General features: G+C 40.7%; 1 protein-coding gene across 1 annotated transcript in view; it reads right to left on the reverse strand.

Moving 5' to 3' along the window:
- Positions 1–599: 599 nt before the first annotated feature.
- Positions 600–19,011, reverse strand: part of USP26 (ubiquitin specific peptidase 26) — a 41,754-nt gene continuing 23,342 nt past the window's right edge. The window contains exon 4 of the mRNA XM_005227521.5: positions 600–6,036. Within this exon, the coding sequence (XP_005227578.1) occupies positions 3,082–5,772 (2,691 nt within the window). The 5' untranslated portion in view covers positions 5,773–6,036 and the 3' untranslated portion in view covers positions 600–3,081. The remainder of the gene's footprint in view (positions 6,037–19,011) is intronic.

Here is a 19,011-nt window from a genome sequence, read left to right on the forward strand (position 1 = left end):
TTGTGGGGTGTGAAGGTGGAGGAATGAAGCCATGAGCCAAGAAATGTGGGTAGCCTCCAGGAGCTGAGAAAGAAAGACTGTCGTCCCCTTAGAGGATCTGGAAAGACTGTAGACCTGCCAACATCTTGATTTTAGCCCAGTGATGACTCTTCGACTCCTGACTGCCAGAATTCTAAGACAATAAATTTGTGTTGCTTTAAGCCATTTAATTTTGTAGTAATTAAAAAAATTTTTAATTTATTTTTAGCTGTGCTGGGTCTTCGTTGCTACACTTTTCTCTAGTTGTGGGGAGCAGGAGCTACTCTTCTGTTGTTGTGGATCATGGGTTCTAGAACACAGGCTCAATAATCGTGGCACACAGGCTTAGTTGCTCCACAGCACGTGGGATCTTCCCGGACCAGGGATCAAACTCAAGTCCCTTGCTGGCAAGCAGATTCCTTACCACTGCACTACCAGGGAAGCCTTGTGGTTAATTTTTTAAAGAACCAGTAGAAAACTCATACAGAGTGTCAACGAAAGGTTTTATATCCACAGATTACCCAGAAACCTGATCTGCAAAATAGAGAACCAATTAAAATCCATAATAAGTAGTCACTGGGTCACTTAAGAATTTTTAACTTTTATTTGAAATAACAATGTAATAGGTAAACAGTATACAGCCACTCATTGTGCACCAAGAATTTTTTCTCACAGAACAGTGATGGATTCCACCCAAACTATCTGTCCCAGAGGACAGAGCCTTCCTCTCATGGATACCAGAACCTTCTTCGCCTTTTCATTTGCCCTGCATTTGGAAGTGCAACAAGCTGAAGAGCAGCATATGCAGAATGTATAACACTCTATACTCCATACCAAAAAAATTTAATCTCTTAAAACTACTAGCATGGCAAGAGCAATACAATATTGTAAAGTAAAAAAAATAAATAAACTTAAAAGTCATTCAAAATATAAATAAATATAAATATAAAAATATAAAATAAAAATATAAATAAAATATGAAATAAAAATATAAATAAAATATAAAATAAAAATAAATAAATAAAAATAAAATAAACTTAAAAGTCATTCAAAAGGAAAAAAAATAATAAAAGGGAAGACAATAAAGAAATGGAAAGTAAATGTAGCAGATTAAGCTTTAAAAAAAAAAAAACTAGCATCTTCATTCTCCTTTAAAAAGGAAATGACTTTCCCTCACTCTTTCCAAAACTCTTGCTTTGATGCCAACGAAAATAGGTTCAGATTTAACTATTCTATTAGAAGCAAAAAATCTGAAATTGGAAAACAAGAGTGTCACTCTCTTCCTCTAAATCTAATTCCAAACTCCAGCTGCTGAGGTGCTACACAAGTTGAACAAATCTCATTATTGTGTCTTCAACACCTTCCACAGAGATAATTCAACCTAGGAAACATTCCCCCGCCAAACTCAGCAATCTTTAGCTTCCATTCAGACCTCTTTTTAGACACACTGTGTTCTGAACAAACTTATTTTCCCAAACTTTAGAATCTGGTTTTTCTCTCAGAGGGCAGTTTTAAACTTTCTCACACCAATGAATTCTCATCCACTTCTTTTAAGGACCTCCAGAATGAACAGCATCAACATGCCCTTGGATTAATATAGCCATAGTAGAACCATATCCCATCCACAAGGGGGACTCACCCATGCTGGAAAAGGTGGGACTGAAAAGTTCAATCCTTTTATATGATGTAAGAAAGTCTCTTAGTACAAATCATTTGTTAATAGCAAAGGTACAAGGCATTACAAATTCACTGCCTCAAAGACAGCAAGAAGCTAAGTTACAGAGATGGCATGAACTTAATATCAGAATTACTAAATCCCTGAATTACATGGCACTTCAACAGAATATGACCACCTCAGGATCCACAAGGCTTTTACCCAGAAGCAGATCATATCCAGGCACAGGTTTTTTGACACTGTATCAAATCAGTAACAAGACTTTGAAATCCTACAAGTACACTTTAAAGCATGTATGGTTTACTCATTGAAGGAATAAGGCCACCATACTATAAGGTTTAAGTAAGTAAAAGAAATCTGGAATTAAGTCTTATAAAGTTGAGTGAAGCTTCGTCAAGCCTTCAGGTAAAGTTCTGGTCATCAATATTCCTTTTAGGCAGTGCAAGTGTCCCTCTGAAGAAAATGGCATGGCGCTCTTAGATAACCACGAACACTTTGCCAGCAGACAAACAGGAAAACGTGTTGAATTTCTTGAGGGCAAATCAACTTCTCCGTTCTCAGGGTTTAAGCTTGATGGTATACAGCCCTTTTGGCATTAAGGAAAAGTTAAGCAAACAATCTGTAGACTTGATATGGTGTTCAGTCTCATCTATGTACGCCCAAAAGGATGCATAAACGACGGGCTTCATTTAGTGTTTATTGTCAGGACCCTAGCAACTATTGTTTTATTGCCAGGACTTCAGCAACTAGTTTTTTCATTTGTTTTGCTAGAACTTCAGAAACTGCTTTTTCCCATCAAACTGCTGAATCTGATCAGCAGAAGAGTAATTTTGTGTCTTTTGATGTTAATATTAATACACTTACAAAGGAAAGGTATGAATGAATATAAGAAAAAATGTGATCAAACTCCTTTACAAAATATAAACAATTCAAATATACAACAGGAAAATACACCAAGATACTCTACACACTATGGAAATGATTCTCCAACTTTCTGGAAGCTCGCCATCAAACTGCTGCCTCTCTCCTCAGTTTCAGAATTAGTGGGTCCATGGTGCAATCAAGAAACTGCATTTCTCACAAGTCCTTCCATGTTTCTTATAGTACTGGCTTGAGGACCACACTCAAAATTCACTGCATTAGTAGAATATGGAACGCACAGTTCTAGTCTAGTAGGGGAGATGAATGTTTATCACAGAACTGTGGGTTAAGGTGTCTCAATCAGGGTTAGAACAAAGATTTATTTTCAAGTCAGTGTTTCTGCTTAAACTTTGGTCCTGGATGCTAGTTGCTCCTTTGTGCTTGGCTAGAGTTGAAAGTTTTCCTTCCATGGAGAAAGTGATAGCCAGAGAGGCAGTCAAGCAGATTTGTGAAATTTAAGTCTGTCTTTATTCCTGCTCTTGAGAGGTCTTCCCTGCCTCTGTGCTTGAAGGTGGGGAGCTCTCCCTTTCCAACAGCTCTTCAAAGATCTCATTATGCATGTAAAAGAAAACATACCCAGAGGAAAGTCTAGCTTTTTGCATTGTGGCCTCTTCGATATTTGACACCTGCAAATCATTGTAAGTGAACCACTCTTGCCTTACAAAGTCATAGGCATCACAGATATAATGGCCTGAATTTAGGCTCTTCCCAAGATGGCTGAGAACACCAATGAGCCGGTAGGCCTGACGGTCTTCCATCTCAGCTTCTCCTTTTGGTTCATTGGATGCAGCTTCTGTCTTCTCTGTACGTAAAGAGCCCTTTTTTCCAGGCTTTTTATTGCGACCCGATGCACCTGGGGACTTCACCTTGGTTCCCCGGACGCCTGATTCCTTTGGTCTTTTGAGTTTCTCTGTGCACTTTTTCTTTTGAGTCTTTGTCTTTGGAATGCTTTGAAGCAGTGCCAGCCAAAGGGCTTGTTCATAGGTTTTCATCCTTTCTTTATCTGGGGTCTGTTCAGCCACTGAGGAAACTTCTGAAATTTTGGCGTTTTCATCTTTATCTTCGGTGGTCTTAGCCACAGCATCAAAATCTGCAAACATACTCATTCTCTCGTCGTCCTTTAGTTTTGGATTTTCAAACACTCTCTGACATACATCTGGGTCGCTGACGGTTATCTCTCTCAGAGAAAATGAGCCGTCTTCCATATTCATCATTAAGGCCACTGCTAACAGCTCTCTTGCAACGATTATTCCATCTTGTGAGTTTGCCAATGCAGAGTCTAGTATCTCTAGTACAGAGCATTTTCCGAGGTCTTTTTGTTTCTCTTCTTCTCTTGAATCTTCATGATGAACATGATCTTTTTGTGGTTCGGGCTCTTCGTCTGGTACAATGTGTGAAGGCAAAGAATTCATGAATTCCAAGGCCATCTTTGCTGACGGTGTCAACTTACTGATAGCTTCAGAATTTATGTTTCGAAAGATTTTTAAAACTTTGAGATTCATAAGATGTGCTTTCTTGTTTAAAGGAAATGGTGGTCTGGTATTTTCATTGCAATAGGAAGATATCTTTAAATTTTTGGAAATAATGACTTCTTGGTCATCCTTCTTTAAGGACCGAAACTGAATAAAGTTATAGCGCTTCAGATGAACAATAAGGACCCTAGGTAGCCTACTGAATGTATACTTTATATGAGATTTCTTGTGTTTACACTGCTCACATGTATACTCTAGATTTTCTGTTCCAAAGAAAAGATCAAGACTAGATTGAATAGAAAAGGGAAGTGCTTGCTGTCCTTGGGGAGGATTGATGGAGAGGTAATTATTCACTTCTGTCTTAAGAACAGTGTGCCCACAGCCTTTACAAGTAATAGAGCACAGCAACTCAAACTCGAAATTAGTGATGACAGGACAAAGGAGTGCTTGCTTGGCTGCACTGCCAGCAAAAAATGGTTGAGGTGACCTTTCTTCCTTAGATTCAATTTTAGTCTTCCCAAGTGTGTTTAGTTTTTCCATGTTTTCTTTCATCTGACTTAAATAATGACCCAAAAACTCATGGGCATCATTCTGCCTGTTGTTAGCGAATATCTCTGCAACTGCTGAAATGGTTTTTTTAATATTCACAAGTAACCTCTTCTTAATATTTATGTTATAAATGTCTTTCAAGACAAACATCTGTGCCAAGCACATGCTAAGTGCATCAGGGGGAATTTTACACCATGGGTAACTCCGATTGAGTAAATCATCACCAAATGATGGAATCAAAAATAAAGACTGTAGAACTGCATTCATGTAACAGGTGTTTCCCAAATTGGGGAAGCCTTGCCATAGTTTCTCCGGGTAGTAGTCAAGAGTCAGCTTGAGTCTGTCCCAATATGGGTCATCCTTATCATACTCTGCTTCTGACAGAAATGTGAAATATATATTCTCAGACAGTTTTGGGACAAGATTAGTGCCATGTAGGTAAGGACTGATCTTAAATAAAAAATCTAAATCTAATTTACTCTGTTTTAACCCTTTTATCCTCAATTCCTTCTTCTCACTGTGGCTTACAATTCTTAATAGGTGTCTCTTGGATTTCCTCTTTTTCACGGAGCTACTCTCATTTTGGAAATCCCATGAGAGCTTCTTATTCCTCTTCCCATACTCATCTTCTAATAACTGTTCATAGGTAGATGTTAGTGATTCTGATGCAGATGAAGGTGTCCCGTTTTTTTCTTCTTTCTCAGAAGATTGACTATTTGACTTCTTACCCACTTTTTGAAATGAAGTTTCATCAACGATCTTCTGTACTGTTGTGCTGGCAGAGGCACTGCTATCCACATCAGGTCTTATGGATGGTGGAAGATGATTTTGACAGACTCCATCCAGGAATGCCTTCAATGTTTTGACATCTTTAGAGGATATTTTTTCCATAAAAAAGAAGCTGTTGTTTTGGAAAGTTAAATGCAGGTGATTCACTTTTTCTCCATAGGATCTAACGATCACGTTTTTAATATTATTATGTAGTTCAAAAGTTCTGCTTTCTCCATTACAGAAATGGATCACCAGTTTAGTTTTCTTCTTTTTTCCCGATAGTTCAACGATTGCTTCCTTCGACTTAGACGTCCCATTCTTCTTGTTCCATAATTGGACAAAACCATGTGCTGCTACAGGATCCATGGTTTCTTTACAAATAAAATACACCTATCTTGAATTATTGACAATCTTAAAGTTCCAGTATGTTGGCAAGTTCACCTCTGGAGACAACACCAAAGAAATAGTTCTTTAGTTCTCTATATAGAATGATCCTGTTTCAAGTGCTAGTTTTATCCTAGAGCCTCTTTGGGCTCTGGATAATCCAGCTTTCTAGTGATAAAACCAGTATGCTTCAAGAGCTATCCACAGTTGCATGAGGGCAGAGTCTTGATTTCCAAAGCAAGGCCTCTATGGAAAAAAAAATCAAGAAAAATTATTTAAGTTATCAGAGAAATGCTCGGATAGAATTCAAACCTCACTCTCTCATGCTAAATCTCTTTTCCACTGCAATACTAGATTCTATCCTGATTAATTTCCACACATCAACTGAAATCATTAAACACTTGGAAGACTTTCAGTACATAGCTGAAGGGCATAATGAATAGTGTCTCAAATGTATGTATATAATATGCTAATCCCCCTGTCACAGAATGACCCCACAGGCCAAGCACAATAAGTGAATAAGAAAGTGAGAGGCCCTATGCAACCCTCAACCCAATAACAGACGGACAGTTGAATCTACTTCCTTCCAAATCCTGTTATGTTCTTTTCTTTCATGTAGCACCAGAGTAAGTCCATACATTCTACCCCGTGTAGGGTGGGGGCCTAACTACCACTGCTTAAAGCAGGTATCAAAGAATTGGCTAACTTCAGCTCTGGCCACAGGGTCCATATAACCTTCGCTAGCTCCCTGTACTCAAAACCAGCCAGGAAGGATTGGATGTACTTAATTACTCAAAATTTTAAATTTCTGAATAACTGTAGTGAACCAATCTGAATTAATGAATAGCTCAGCACTTAGCACTACAAATGTTTTTTATCAGAAAGCATATGTCCAAGAATTGATTGGAAACTATGTTTTCTCCCTACATAGTTAATATTATTCCTGAATCTTGTCTATGTTATTAACTTGCTCAACAAACCCTATCTTTATGAATAATAGTAAATGAAACTTCTGCTTGATTCCTATCCAAATTATCAAAAACTCAAAGTTGGTGAAGCAAACATTAATGAGATTTTTGTTTTATCAAGTATTTTATCTATCAACCTATGTTTAGTAAAGTAGGGATTGCACTCATCCATATAAAAAAGTGCATATGAATCCAAGTGAGAATGATTATGTTTATCATGATGGAAATGGGGCCATAAAAACTTTGAAGCACAACTGCAAATTCAACTGCTTGGATTATTTATAGTTCACTGTCCTACTATTGGTGCTAAGTAGGAGTTTAAACTATTCCTCTCCACAAAAAGTCTTAATTGCTCCTATTTCAACCACTTGAGAGGAACTACAACCCCAGAACTGTTAGGGGAAGCACACTGATTGAAACTGCCCACCCTGGCCAGGCACCATAGTAACCATTTGCATGAGTTGTTTTATGACAGGAGGTCCTGGTAAGGAACACGGAACTAATAAGCCACCACCAACCAGAAGAGGTCGAAAGGAGACACCGCCTGACCGTCCACTTCCCAGAATCCCTCTCGCTAGCATCCATCTTGGCTGAGCCATGCGTGCACCACCAGGAAAGACTCTGAATTAGAATGATTGGCCAAAGACCACCCGGAAACTAATCCTATCACCATAAAACCCGACATTGCAAGCCACGCGGCAGAGCAGTTCTCCTGGGTTCCCTTACCCTACTGCTCTCCACCCAGGTGCCCTTTCCCAATAAAATCTCTTGCTTTGTCAGCACGTGTCTCCTCTGTCAATTCTTTTCCGAGTGTTAGACAAGAGCCCGCTCTTGGGGCCCTGTAAGGGGGCCTCCCCCTTCCTACAACAGAACCACTTCTAGTTTGCATTTTAAAATGCTGTGATCCCAGTTAATCTGTATTTATCAAAAATGGTTATCCATTCTTTGAAATGATAGCCAAGATAATCTAGACTCCCAGGGCATTTCCACTCTCTGCTTTTAGAAACAGTGTAGAGACATGTTTCCAAAACGATGGCTCTACTTGTCATACCTTCTTCCCAGTTCAACTTAAAGGAGACTTCTTTGAGCCCACCGAGTACTGGAAGTGAAGATTAAGGACTGTGTTGCTGATACACAGTTTAATGGTCACTGCTCACTTCCTAGCACATCTTTAGCTTAAATCTCCTTTCTTGATTCTGCCTCATCACTCAAAGGCTTTTAGGGTTTCCTTTGATTGGTAGGTTTGGGGGAAGATTTTAAACTAAAATGTATCAGTTCTTTAAAACTCATCTGGAGAGAACTTTGTGACTATTCTATACAGCCTAAAGTAAACGTATGATACTCTTCCTCCTTTGCCAGACCCTCACCAAATTCAAAACATATGGATGACAGCTACATTTAAAACTTATGAAAGTCAAGGTGCTTTTCTCTCCTTTTTGTCCTCAAACTCAGTACACTGTTTGATTAATCACCTACTAGTGCAACACACTGGGCTAGCTGCTGATCTCAAAGTATAGCCAGAAACTCATAAAGTTGCACTACTCCTATCATATTTGGAGACATGGCCTACAGTGTCAAGAACTTGATCCTAAGGTAGAAATACTCCAGGTAGAAATGTCTGCTTTGTTGTTATTCTACTGATTTACTTTACACTCATCTTCTTGGTCACTGAGTATTTGCTAAGCACCTGCCTTATGCTGATTATGAGCTCTTGAGTGTCTGCTTCATGCCAAGTATTGTGGTCAGTGTTCTCAGGGACAAAAGGATGTGAGCACTCACTGTCACTAAACATCTTAGACTCCAAACATCACTGCGTAAACATCACAGTTAAAGGGGCCTTGCTTCCAGTGGGAGAATCTGGGAAAATATCCTTTCACTGCCATTTTCTTGAGCTTAACACATACCACAGGTGGGAGCTGTATTTTGTAAAAGAGAAGATCACCTGGACTGAGATTTCTCAAGCCCTATCCACAACTCTGCAAAATGATGAGGCTTAACCTAAAGTTTTGCAGAGCAAATAGAAATTGGTCCTTGGGAAGAATGCCTGCAAACTTGAGAACCTGGAAACCCAGGTTATCCATTCTATAGTAAGATAATGTAATGAGGACTTGTGAGGCTTTTAGAGTATTTCCCCTCTGTATCCCTTATCCCCACCATTCATGCTGTCATTATTTCAAGAATTTGAAGTGAGAGAGCAAAGGCAAACCTCGCATATGGGGAGAAATCCTGCCCGGTTACTCAAGCAAGCCTTACTGGGTAGAGATGATGCCGGACCCATGAGGTGCTATGCCAGGCACTGAACGCACTAAGTTAGAAAAGATGGGACCGGATATTAGCAGAGATTTCCAGTAATTCCTAGGTATCTCCACAAAGCGCAAACAAGAGCTGGAAAAACCCAACAACTTCAACTCACACTTATTTTAAACTAAACATAGCTTAGTGTCCTAGGATAAGCCAAATACACTATCGGGGCCATTCAGATAACTGAAAAATGATCATCTTTTTCCTTTGAGGACTCTATGCTATAAGACTATGATTCTAGGTAGAATATACTTAATAAGCACATTGAATTTCCCAAGACAGTGCAAAATAAAAGGTTTTTCCCCACCAATTAGGTGACATGTTTTAATCTGGGCTTAGAAACTATGGTCACCATACAAAAAACATGGTTATGAATATGTTGGTATTGGCAAATGGGAAGAGGGGATTTTCAAAACCCAATAGGCATTCATTATTCATTCATTCCTGAAACAAATTTGTATGGCACACTAGCAAGCATTGTATTAAGCACTAGCTATAGAAGAATGAAAAAAAACCCCAAGATTTCATAAAACTTTCATTCTAGTAGAGGGATAATAATATACAAACATAAAATATATAGAATACCAGATGGTGGTAACTGTCAAAGAAAACATAAAGTTAAGAGGACAGGGTGTGCCCCAGGCTTGATGGGGATGTACTTGCTGCCTTCCCTAGAGTGGCCCGAGAAGGCTGGACTGATAAGGATGACATCACACAGCAAGGCCTTGAAGGAAGTGAAGAAGCAAACACTTAGATGCAGGGTGCTCCAGGCAGGAGGAAGAATAAGTAACAAGGCCCTCAAGTGTGCTTAACATGTTATAAACAGAAAGCAGATCAGCATGGCTGGAGATCAGTGAAGAAACTTCAAGACAGAAGAGAAAGAAGGTGCGAACGTTTTGTAAACAAGTAAACCAAGAGAGTGAGTGGACTGGTAAACGTGCTGAGCAGCACAAAGGGGCCACTTCAGGCTAGTGGTCATGAATTTACAGCGAAACCAATGGGCGTGTTTGAGTTTTTCTGCAGCTATACCTAGCTGCCCGGCTGCCATGGTGCAGATGTGTAATAGACAGAGCTATGAATTTAATTTTGCTCAAGATTTTGCCATTAATAACCAAGTAAGAAGGAAATGACCAACCTAGACAGCATATTAAAAAGCAGAGACAATACTTTGCCAACAAAGGTCCATCTAGTCAAAGCTATGGTTTTTCCAGTAGTCATGTATGGATGTGAGAGTTGGACTATAAAGAAAGCTGAGCACTGAAGAATTGATGCTTTTGAACTGTGATGTTGGAGAAGACTCTTTGAGAGTCCCTTGGACAGCAAAGAGATCCAACCAGTCTATCCTAAAGGAAATCGGTCCTGAATATTCACTGGAAGGACTGATGCTGAAGCTGAAACTCCAATATTTTGGCCACCTAATGCGAAGAACTGACTCATATGAAAAGATCCTGATGCTGGGAAACACTGAAGGTGGGAGAAGGGGACGACAGAGGATGAGATGGTTGGATGGCATCACTGACTCAATGGACATGAGTTTGAGTAAACTCCAGGAGTTGGTGATGGACAGGGAGGCCTGGCGTGCCATGGGGTCACAGTCAGACACGACTGAGCAACTGAACTGAAGAAGGAAAAGTCAGGTGTCAGAAGGAAGTGATTATAAATATGGACTAGAAAGGGTGAAATGGGAGTGGAGAACAGAAACATGGAGACATAGCCTAAATCTCATGAGATACTGGGGACGGGGCTGGGGGTGGGGTAGAAGCATCAGGGGACCAGGAGTTCAGCTCCCACTTCTGTAGCTGTAGTTCTGCCCCGTGCTTCTGAGCAGCTGTCAACTGCCTGTAGACTTCCTTCTCAAATGCTACTGCCTTCTTCCTTTCGGTTCTTTCACTCTTTCTCCCTTGGCCCCAAAGCTGGAAGTAACTAATGGGGATGGGGGTGGAGAGATGAAAGTTAGGAGTATGTGGACAGGGTTAGAGGCAGGCAGGATCAGATGCGGGAGGGGGAAGGGAAAACCATCCCCTCTCTTTTTTCAACTTCCCAAGTCTGGGTTAAAGGTCAACACATCAAGAGGCACACTGCCTCTAGGGCATTAGCAATTAAATCCTATCATTATGTTTGGCCCCAGCTTCAGTGCACATGGCTTTTCAAAATGATTGGATCAGGGCAAACTGCTTCTTTCTCTGGTTTAAAGGTGCATTTCTGCACTCAGCAAATGTCCAAGTCATTGTATAGCAGAGAAATGCCATTATTTTGCCTCTTGACATACACTGCACATAAATCTCTCCATAGGAGGCCGGGACCAAAATGAGAAGAAATCTCCACTAGCAAATTGTTCCCATGAACTACTCAAGCTTTGAACCTTTTCTCAGAGACAGGTTTAGCAGAGCTTTTTTGTTGTTGTTTTTCATTCTTTTAAAATGATTATGTTAGTGCTATTAATAAGACATAGTTGATTAGGAAAACAGAATGCAGATTATTTTCCAGAAATTAAATATGATTTCATTAAGAAAGTGCTCTTTCATGAGAAAGTGCACTTGTTACATTGAAACCAGAATATTTGTTGGTACCTAGTCGAATATGGACATCAACTATGTACAAGATGTGAAGATGAAGCAATAAAGCACTCCCGACCTCAGACAAGTTGTAAGACAAATATACTGGAAAATGGCAGCTCAAGGAAAATGTATCAAGTAAAATTCAGTTAGTGTTGGGGCTTCCTTGGTGGCTCACAAGGTAAAGAATCTGCCTGGAACGTGGGAGACTTAGGTTTGATTTCTGGGTCAGAAAGATCCCCTGGAGGAGGGCATGGCACCCCACTCCAATATTCTTGCCTGGAGAATCCTCATGGGCAGAGAAGCCTGGTGAGCTACAGTCCACGGGGTCGCAAAGAGTCGGACATGATTGAAGTGACTAACACACACACACTTTCGGCTATTGTTACGTAAGAGTTCATGGGTTTTCTGCCATTTCAACTTCTTATGGCATTTCTTCTCTGTCTGAAGTTTGTGCATAATCTCCCTATTTTCGTCTTAGTTCTACTCTTCCTTTTAAGATTGAGTCCAAGTCTCAGTTCATTCAGAATGAGTGCTAGGGCTGAGTTTTCATGCCTCAGAAACTCAGAGCATTCACTTTTTTAAGACTGTCATTTAGCCATGCTACCTTGCATGGCTGCTTCTCATGAACTGACCACAAAGTTAAGGAGTGCCAGAGAATGACGAGTGGGCGTACTCATCATTCTGTACTCGTCAACTGTACTCCAATTTATTTTCAGTCAGCATGGAGTGAAACTGTCTTTCCCAAGGGAAATCATAAAGCTGGACAAGTAGGAGTCCTTTAAGGATTGGGATCAAAGAACTCTAACTTTCCTTAAGAAAACAGTGTCCAAAGTTTTAAGATGAGGGCCAGCAGGACAGGAAGGGGGTAAAATTAAATGGGCTGGAACTGTTACTGGAACATCAAGCTATCACATGAAGAGACCAGGTTAAATGAGACGGGAGACTGAACAAGTGAAAACTACCGTCTATAGAATTTCAAAGGCACACACACTTAAATGAAGCAATTCTATTATGGTTTTGTCCTCAAGATATAATTGCAAAACTGTTAATCTTTGAAACAATCAGTATATTTAACTTAAATAACTTTTAAATGACCTATAAAATGAGAGTTTCCCTCTTCTTGCAGTATTGGCAAAGATGCAAAATCAGTAAATAAAAAAAAAAAACACATTATATAAGAATTGCTACACTTATGTAGAATATCAATTAGTTATCAAATATAAATTAAAGTAAGGAAAGTCATTAATAAGGAGCACTGTGGCATTTCCCCTACTCCCACATGGAAGTCAAGTGTGGCATAGGAACTAAGATTGGGGAATCACTTCCAAAAGAGATGTGTGGCTGCATCTCACACTCTGGTTGCACACTTATTAAGCAGCTAAAATGTTTAATTCCGAACTCATGTGCTAGAATGTGAGAGACTTGGGAACACTTGACATGTTTACTCTGGAGATGGAAGGGCAAAGAAACCAGTGACTGCTCAAGCTGAAAAGTCAGGATACAGAATGAAGTGACCCTGATCATAGGGCAAGAGGGGGCCACAGTGAAAGCAAGCTCCACTTGCTCTATTTGGACATGAAACTGTAGAAGATTTGATGGACTACGTGGCAGATAAGTGGACTACAACCTCATGAGGAAAATCATCCCAAACTGCCAGAAAAAGGTGATCCTCCAGGTAAGAGGCCCTTGGGAACACTGCAGAAAAGTAGGAAGTGAGATGAGAAATCACAGATTAGCTGGGTGCCCTGGTTCTTTCCTGTGTACAGCAAATAGCAAAGTCCCATCCCCAAAAAGCTTTGAGGAAATACTTTTAGGATAATTAGTGGAGTGGATTCTGCTGACGTGGATCAAGCAGGATGTTTTTGGTCTCACATAACACAAGAGGGAGCTACAGCATTTTCCTTTCTAAGGTAAGAAAGTGAAATTGTTAGACACTCAGTCGTGTCTGACTCTGTGACCCCAAGGACTGTAGCCTGCCAGGCTCCTCTGTCCATGGTATTCTCCAGGCAAGAATACTGGAGTGGGTTGCCATTTCCTCCTCCAGGGGATCTTCCCGACCCCAGGATTGAACCTGGGTCTCCCACATTGCAGGCAGACTCCTTACCAACTGAGCCACTAGGGAAGATCCTTTTCTAAAGTAAGGAGAAGGAGGGCAGCAATTCCAACACATCTGCAGCTTGGTTATGGATAAATGTGACACTGTTAGGCCTAGGAAGAGCTATGAGGGAACTTTACAAAGCCACTTTTGGGGGAAACACTCAAAAATGTATTAGATGCCACAAGTGCTGGAATTAAAATCTCTTCTCATACCTTTAAAACACCCATCTGTCTTATCTGAAAGATCAGTTAGTTACCTGAACAGGAGAAATGCAAAGTTGCCTTAACGTGTTCATTGCTTTATTTTAACTTGTCTGTAAATAGTCTTAGGAATGGAGTCCCAAAACCTAAGTCATACCTCCAATCCTTCTAAAACAGCAATTCTCATTCATCTCCCTACTTAAGCAGTCCCTCATTCTGCATACCAGTTTTTCCCTCTTTGCTGCCATTAACAAAAATGCCTGTGTGTACACATGTATGAGAGAGAAAACACTTCAAAAAAATCAAAGTAAGTGCTCCTGCTTCCAGTGACTAACTCATTGTTTGAAAAAACAGAGCTCCTCTCAGCTTAGTCATCTTGGAACGAAAAGGAACTCACAAAGCTGAAATGAGAAAATGAGCAGCTGCTCTGGACTTGCATCCTTGCACAGCATCCCTAGAGTCCAACAAAGCGCCTCATTCCTTCTTTCTCTGCTGATATTTTAGTGATGTTTATGTGGTGCTAATGGAAGCACTCCTCAAGTGAAAAAGGCAGAGCTAAGAAGCTCTGCTCCAAAAGATGAGCTCATTTATAAAAAAGCAGTCAAGAAAACATACCACCTTGCTTCAGAGGGCCTACAATCCTTCAAAATGTAATACTGAATCAGTGTGCTATACACCTGAAACTAACACATTATAAATCAACTGTACTCCAATTTAGAAAGGAGGGGGTGCTGAACTTGCTTTCATTTTCCACCCATAGGACTATGACTTTACTAGCCCTGAATGAACTCTTAAAGAAGAAAGGAAGACATGACTAACCAAGTAGTAGTAGCCTTTAGCATGAAACACTAGGTTACCACTCAAATATTTTAAACTTATAACCAATGATCAAGGCATACATAGCTCAAATGTTACCTCTCTCATGAATCCCTTCTCCAGCTGATCTTCCTGATCCAGATATTAAACCGGGGTCTCCTGCATTGCAGGCGGATTTTTTACTAACTGAGCTATCAGGGAAGCCCCTTTCACTCAGTCATGTCCGACTCTTTGCGACCCCCTGGACTATAGCCTACCAGGCTCTTCCGTTCATGGAATTTTCCAGGCAAGAATACTGGAATGGGTTGCCGTGCCCTTCTCGAAAGTAGTAGTAACCTTTAGCCTTTATTTTTTTTTAATTTAATTTTATTTCTAAACTTTACATAATTGAAACACTAGGTTGCCACTCAAATGTTCTAAACTTATAACCAATGATCAAGGCATACATAGCTCAAATGTATACCTCTCTCATGAATCTGTCCACCAGTCTCCCAACTCAGTGCTATCCCTCTTTCCTCAATTATTGCTTCTTATCTCTGTTAACTTTAAAAAACACGTGATGGGAGGCAGGGCACATGTACTCCCCCAGTAGATAAGTGCTGAGAACCAAAGTCATATACCCTATATAGCTTCCTGTCTATATTCGCATGAGTCTTCTATTCCACTATTTTCATCAATATGACCTTCCTACCCAAAATGACTTGGCCCAGAAAGATACAACTGCAAACAGCTTTTCAGTTCATTCCAGCAACTCTTCAAAACAAAGCCTTGACTAACAGTTTATATCCCACAACTTTTTCAACCTCTTGCCTCCAAATCCCTGTTGTGCCATGCCCACCATTCTAATCTAGTTTATCATGATCGTTACCCAATCAGAATCAAGCATCAATCTTTACCCAAGTCAGATTCTCCATGGATTATTACCTGTGTGTCATTTTCCCAAGACACAGTAAGGATTTCCATTTACGTCTTTTGGATAGGTGAAACCTTATTTTTTTAATATATGAAGAAAGCTTTCTTTTTTCCATAAACAAAGCTGAGCACCAAAGAACTGATGCTCTTGAACTGTGGTGTTGGAGAAGACTGGAGAGTCCCTTGGACTGCAAGGAGATTAAACCAGTCAATCCTAAAGGAAATCAGTCCTGAATATTCATTGGAAGGACTGATGCTGAAGCTCCAATATTTTGACCACCTGATGTGAAGAACTGACTCATTGGGAAAGACCCTGATCCTGGGAAAGATTGAAGGCAGGAGGAGAAGGGGATGAGGACAGAGGATGAGATGGTTGGATTGTACCGCTGACTCGATGGACATGAGTTTGAGCAAGCTCCGGGAGTTCATGATGGACAGGGAGGCCTGGCGTGCGGCAATTCACAGGGTCGCAAAGAGTCGGACATGACTGAGTGACTGAACTGAACCATACGGGACAGCATAGATAAGGTGACTGTAGGCATAGCTTAATTCCTTGTCAGTTCTGGAAATTCTACCATTATATTTACTTCCATATGGCTTTCCAATCACCCTTCCAGACTGTTGAGGACATCTGACACAGTTATCAAGACACTAGAGCCCAGACATCTTGGAGTGTGAAGTCAAGTCGGCCTTAGGAAGCATCACTATGAACAAAGCTAGTGAAAGTGATGAAATTACAGCTGAGTTATTTCAAATCCTAAAAGATGATGCTGTTAAAGTGCTTCACTCAACATGCCAGCAAATTTGGAAAACTCAGCAGTAGCCACAGAACTGGAAAAGGTCAGTTTTTATTCCAGTCCCAAAGAAGTGAAAGTCGCTCAGTCATGTCTGACTCTGCGACCCCATGGACTATACAGTCCATGAAATGAATTCTCCAGGCCAGAATACTGGAGTGGGTAGCCTTTCCCTTCTCCAGGGGATCTTCCCAACCCAGATTTTGAACCCAGGTATCCCGCATTGCCGGGGGATTCTTTACCAGTTGAGACACAAGGGAAGCCCAATCCCAAAGAAGGACAATGTCAAAGAATGTTCAAACTACTGCACAATTGCACTCATCTCACACGCTAGCAAAATAATGCTCAAAATCCTCCAAGCCAGGCTTCAACAGTACATGAACCGAGAACTTCCAGATGTTCAAGCTGGATTTAGAAAAGGAAGAGGAACCAGAGATCAAATTGCCAACATCTGTTCAATCATAGAAAAAGCAAGAAAGTTCCAATAAAACACCTACTTCTGCTTCATTGACTACACTAAAAGCCTTTGACTGTGTGGGTCACCACAAACTGGAAAATTTTTAAAGAGATGGGAATACCAGACCACCTTACCTGCCTCCTGATAAATCTGTATGCGGGTCAAGAAGCACAGTTAGAACTGGACATGGAACAACAGACTGGTTCAAAATTGGGAAAAGAGTATGTCAAGGCTGTATATGGTCACCCTGCTTATTTAACTTATATGCAGAGTACATCATGCGAAATGCCGGGCTGGATGAAGCACAAGCTGGAATCAAAATTGCAGAGAGAAATATCAATAACCTCAGACATGCATATGACATCACCCTTATGGCTGAAAATGAAGAGGAACTAAAGAGCCTCTTGATGAAAGTGAAAGAGGAGAGTGAAAAAGCTGGCTTAAAACTCAACATTCATAAAACAAAGATCATGGCATCCATTCCCATCACTTCATAGCAAATAGATGGGGAAACAATGGAAACAGTGACAGACTTTATTTTCTTGGGCTCCAAAATGCTGCAGATGGTGACTGCAGCCATGAAATTAAAGACACGTGGTCCTTGGAAGAAAAGCTATGACAAACCTGCTGCTGTGCTTAATTGCTCAGTCGTGTCTGACTCTTTGCAATACCACGGACTGTAGCCTGCCAGGCTCTGCTCTCAGGATTCTCCAGCCAAGAATACTGGAGTGGGTTGCCATGCCCTCCCTCCAGGGGATCTTCCAAACCCAGGGATCGAACCCAGGTGTCCTGCATTGCCGGCAGATTCTTTACCATCTGAGCCACCTGGGAAACTCGAGACCACCAGAGAGGGTGGCCTATCTCTTCTCCAGGGGATCTTCCTGACCCAGAAATTGAACAGGGGTCTCCTGCATTGCAGGCAGATTCTTTACCCACTAAGACACCAGGGAAGCCCACAAACCTAGACAGCGTATTAAAAAGCAGAGACATTACTTTCCTGACAAAGGTCCATTTAGTCAAGCTATGGTTTTTCCACAGAGTTGGACCATAAAGAAAGCTGAGTGCTGAAGAATTGTTGCTTTTGAACTGTGGAGTTGGAGAAGACTCTTGAGAGTCCCTTGGACTGCAAGGAGATCAAACCAGTCCATCCTAAAGTAAATCAACCCTGAGTATTCACTGGGAGGACAGATGCTGAAGCTGAAGCTCCAATACTTTGGCCACCTGATGCAAAGAGCTGACTCATTAGAAAAGACCCTGATGCTGAGAAAGACTGAAGGCAGGAGGAGAAGGGAACGACAGAGGATGAGATGGCTGGATTGCATCACTGACTCAATGGACATGAGTTTGAGTAAACTCCAGGAGTTGGTGATGGACAGGGAGGCCTGGTGTGCTGCAGTCCATGGGGTCACAAAGAGTCGGAGACGACCGAGCGACTGAACAACAAAGCAGGAGTCTACTGAGTTTGTGTAGCTGATAAAAAAAGATACCTGCAAAGACCCATTTTGCCATTCAACATTCACACTTCCCCTTTTTACCAACTGAACATAAATAGAATAAGGAAGCCTTCTTATCTCATGAAACAACAAGATGAAGATGAATACTGCAATAAAGAAGCCTTATTAATTCCAAGAGACAACCACCAGCAGATAAAAGACAACCAGAATTGAAGACTGAAAATCTTTCTTAAAAACATGGTTCCTTGAAGATGCCACTGAACCACTGCAACAACCATCATATTTATTTAGGCTACTGAAGTTCTGTTTTGTTCCTTGCAGTTAAAAGCTCAGGACCACTGGACATGGAATACCATGAGGTTTAAGTCCAAAGGTTGGGAAAGGAGAAGTCACGCTAGATTAATTGACTTAAAAAGTTAACAAGTTCAGGATGGCAGAGTAATATGAAAGCTCATAAGAGCACTGATCCTTGATGAGCTGGAGCTGTTACACAAGGAGTAAATTTACTACCAACACAGTTTCTGTGATGTGAGCCTGTAGTTTACATGACATACATTAAAACATTTTGTTACATGCAGTCAAAACTTCCTAAATGATAGTTTTAATCGTTGATTCCATATTCATGTTGAAAAGCCTTAAACAGAAATTTTGACAATGCAAGAC

This window comes from Bos taurus, chromosome X, assembly GCF_002263795.3.
Source record: "Bos taurus isolate L1 Dominette 01449 registration number 42190680 breed Hereford chromosome X, ARS-UCD2.0, whole genome shotgun sequence".
In the NCBI taxonomy this organism is placed as follows: Eukaryota; Metazoa; Chordata; class Mammalia; order Artiodactyla; family Bovidae; genus Bos; species Bos taurus.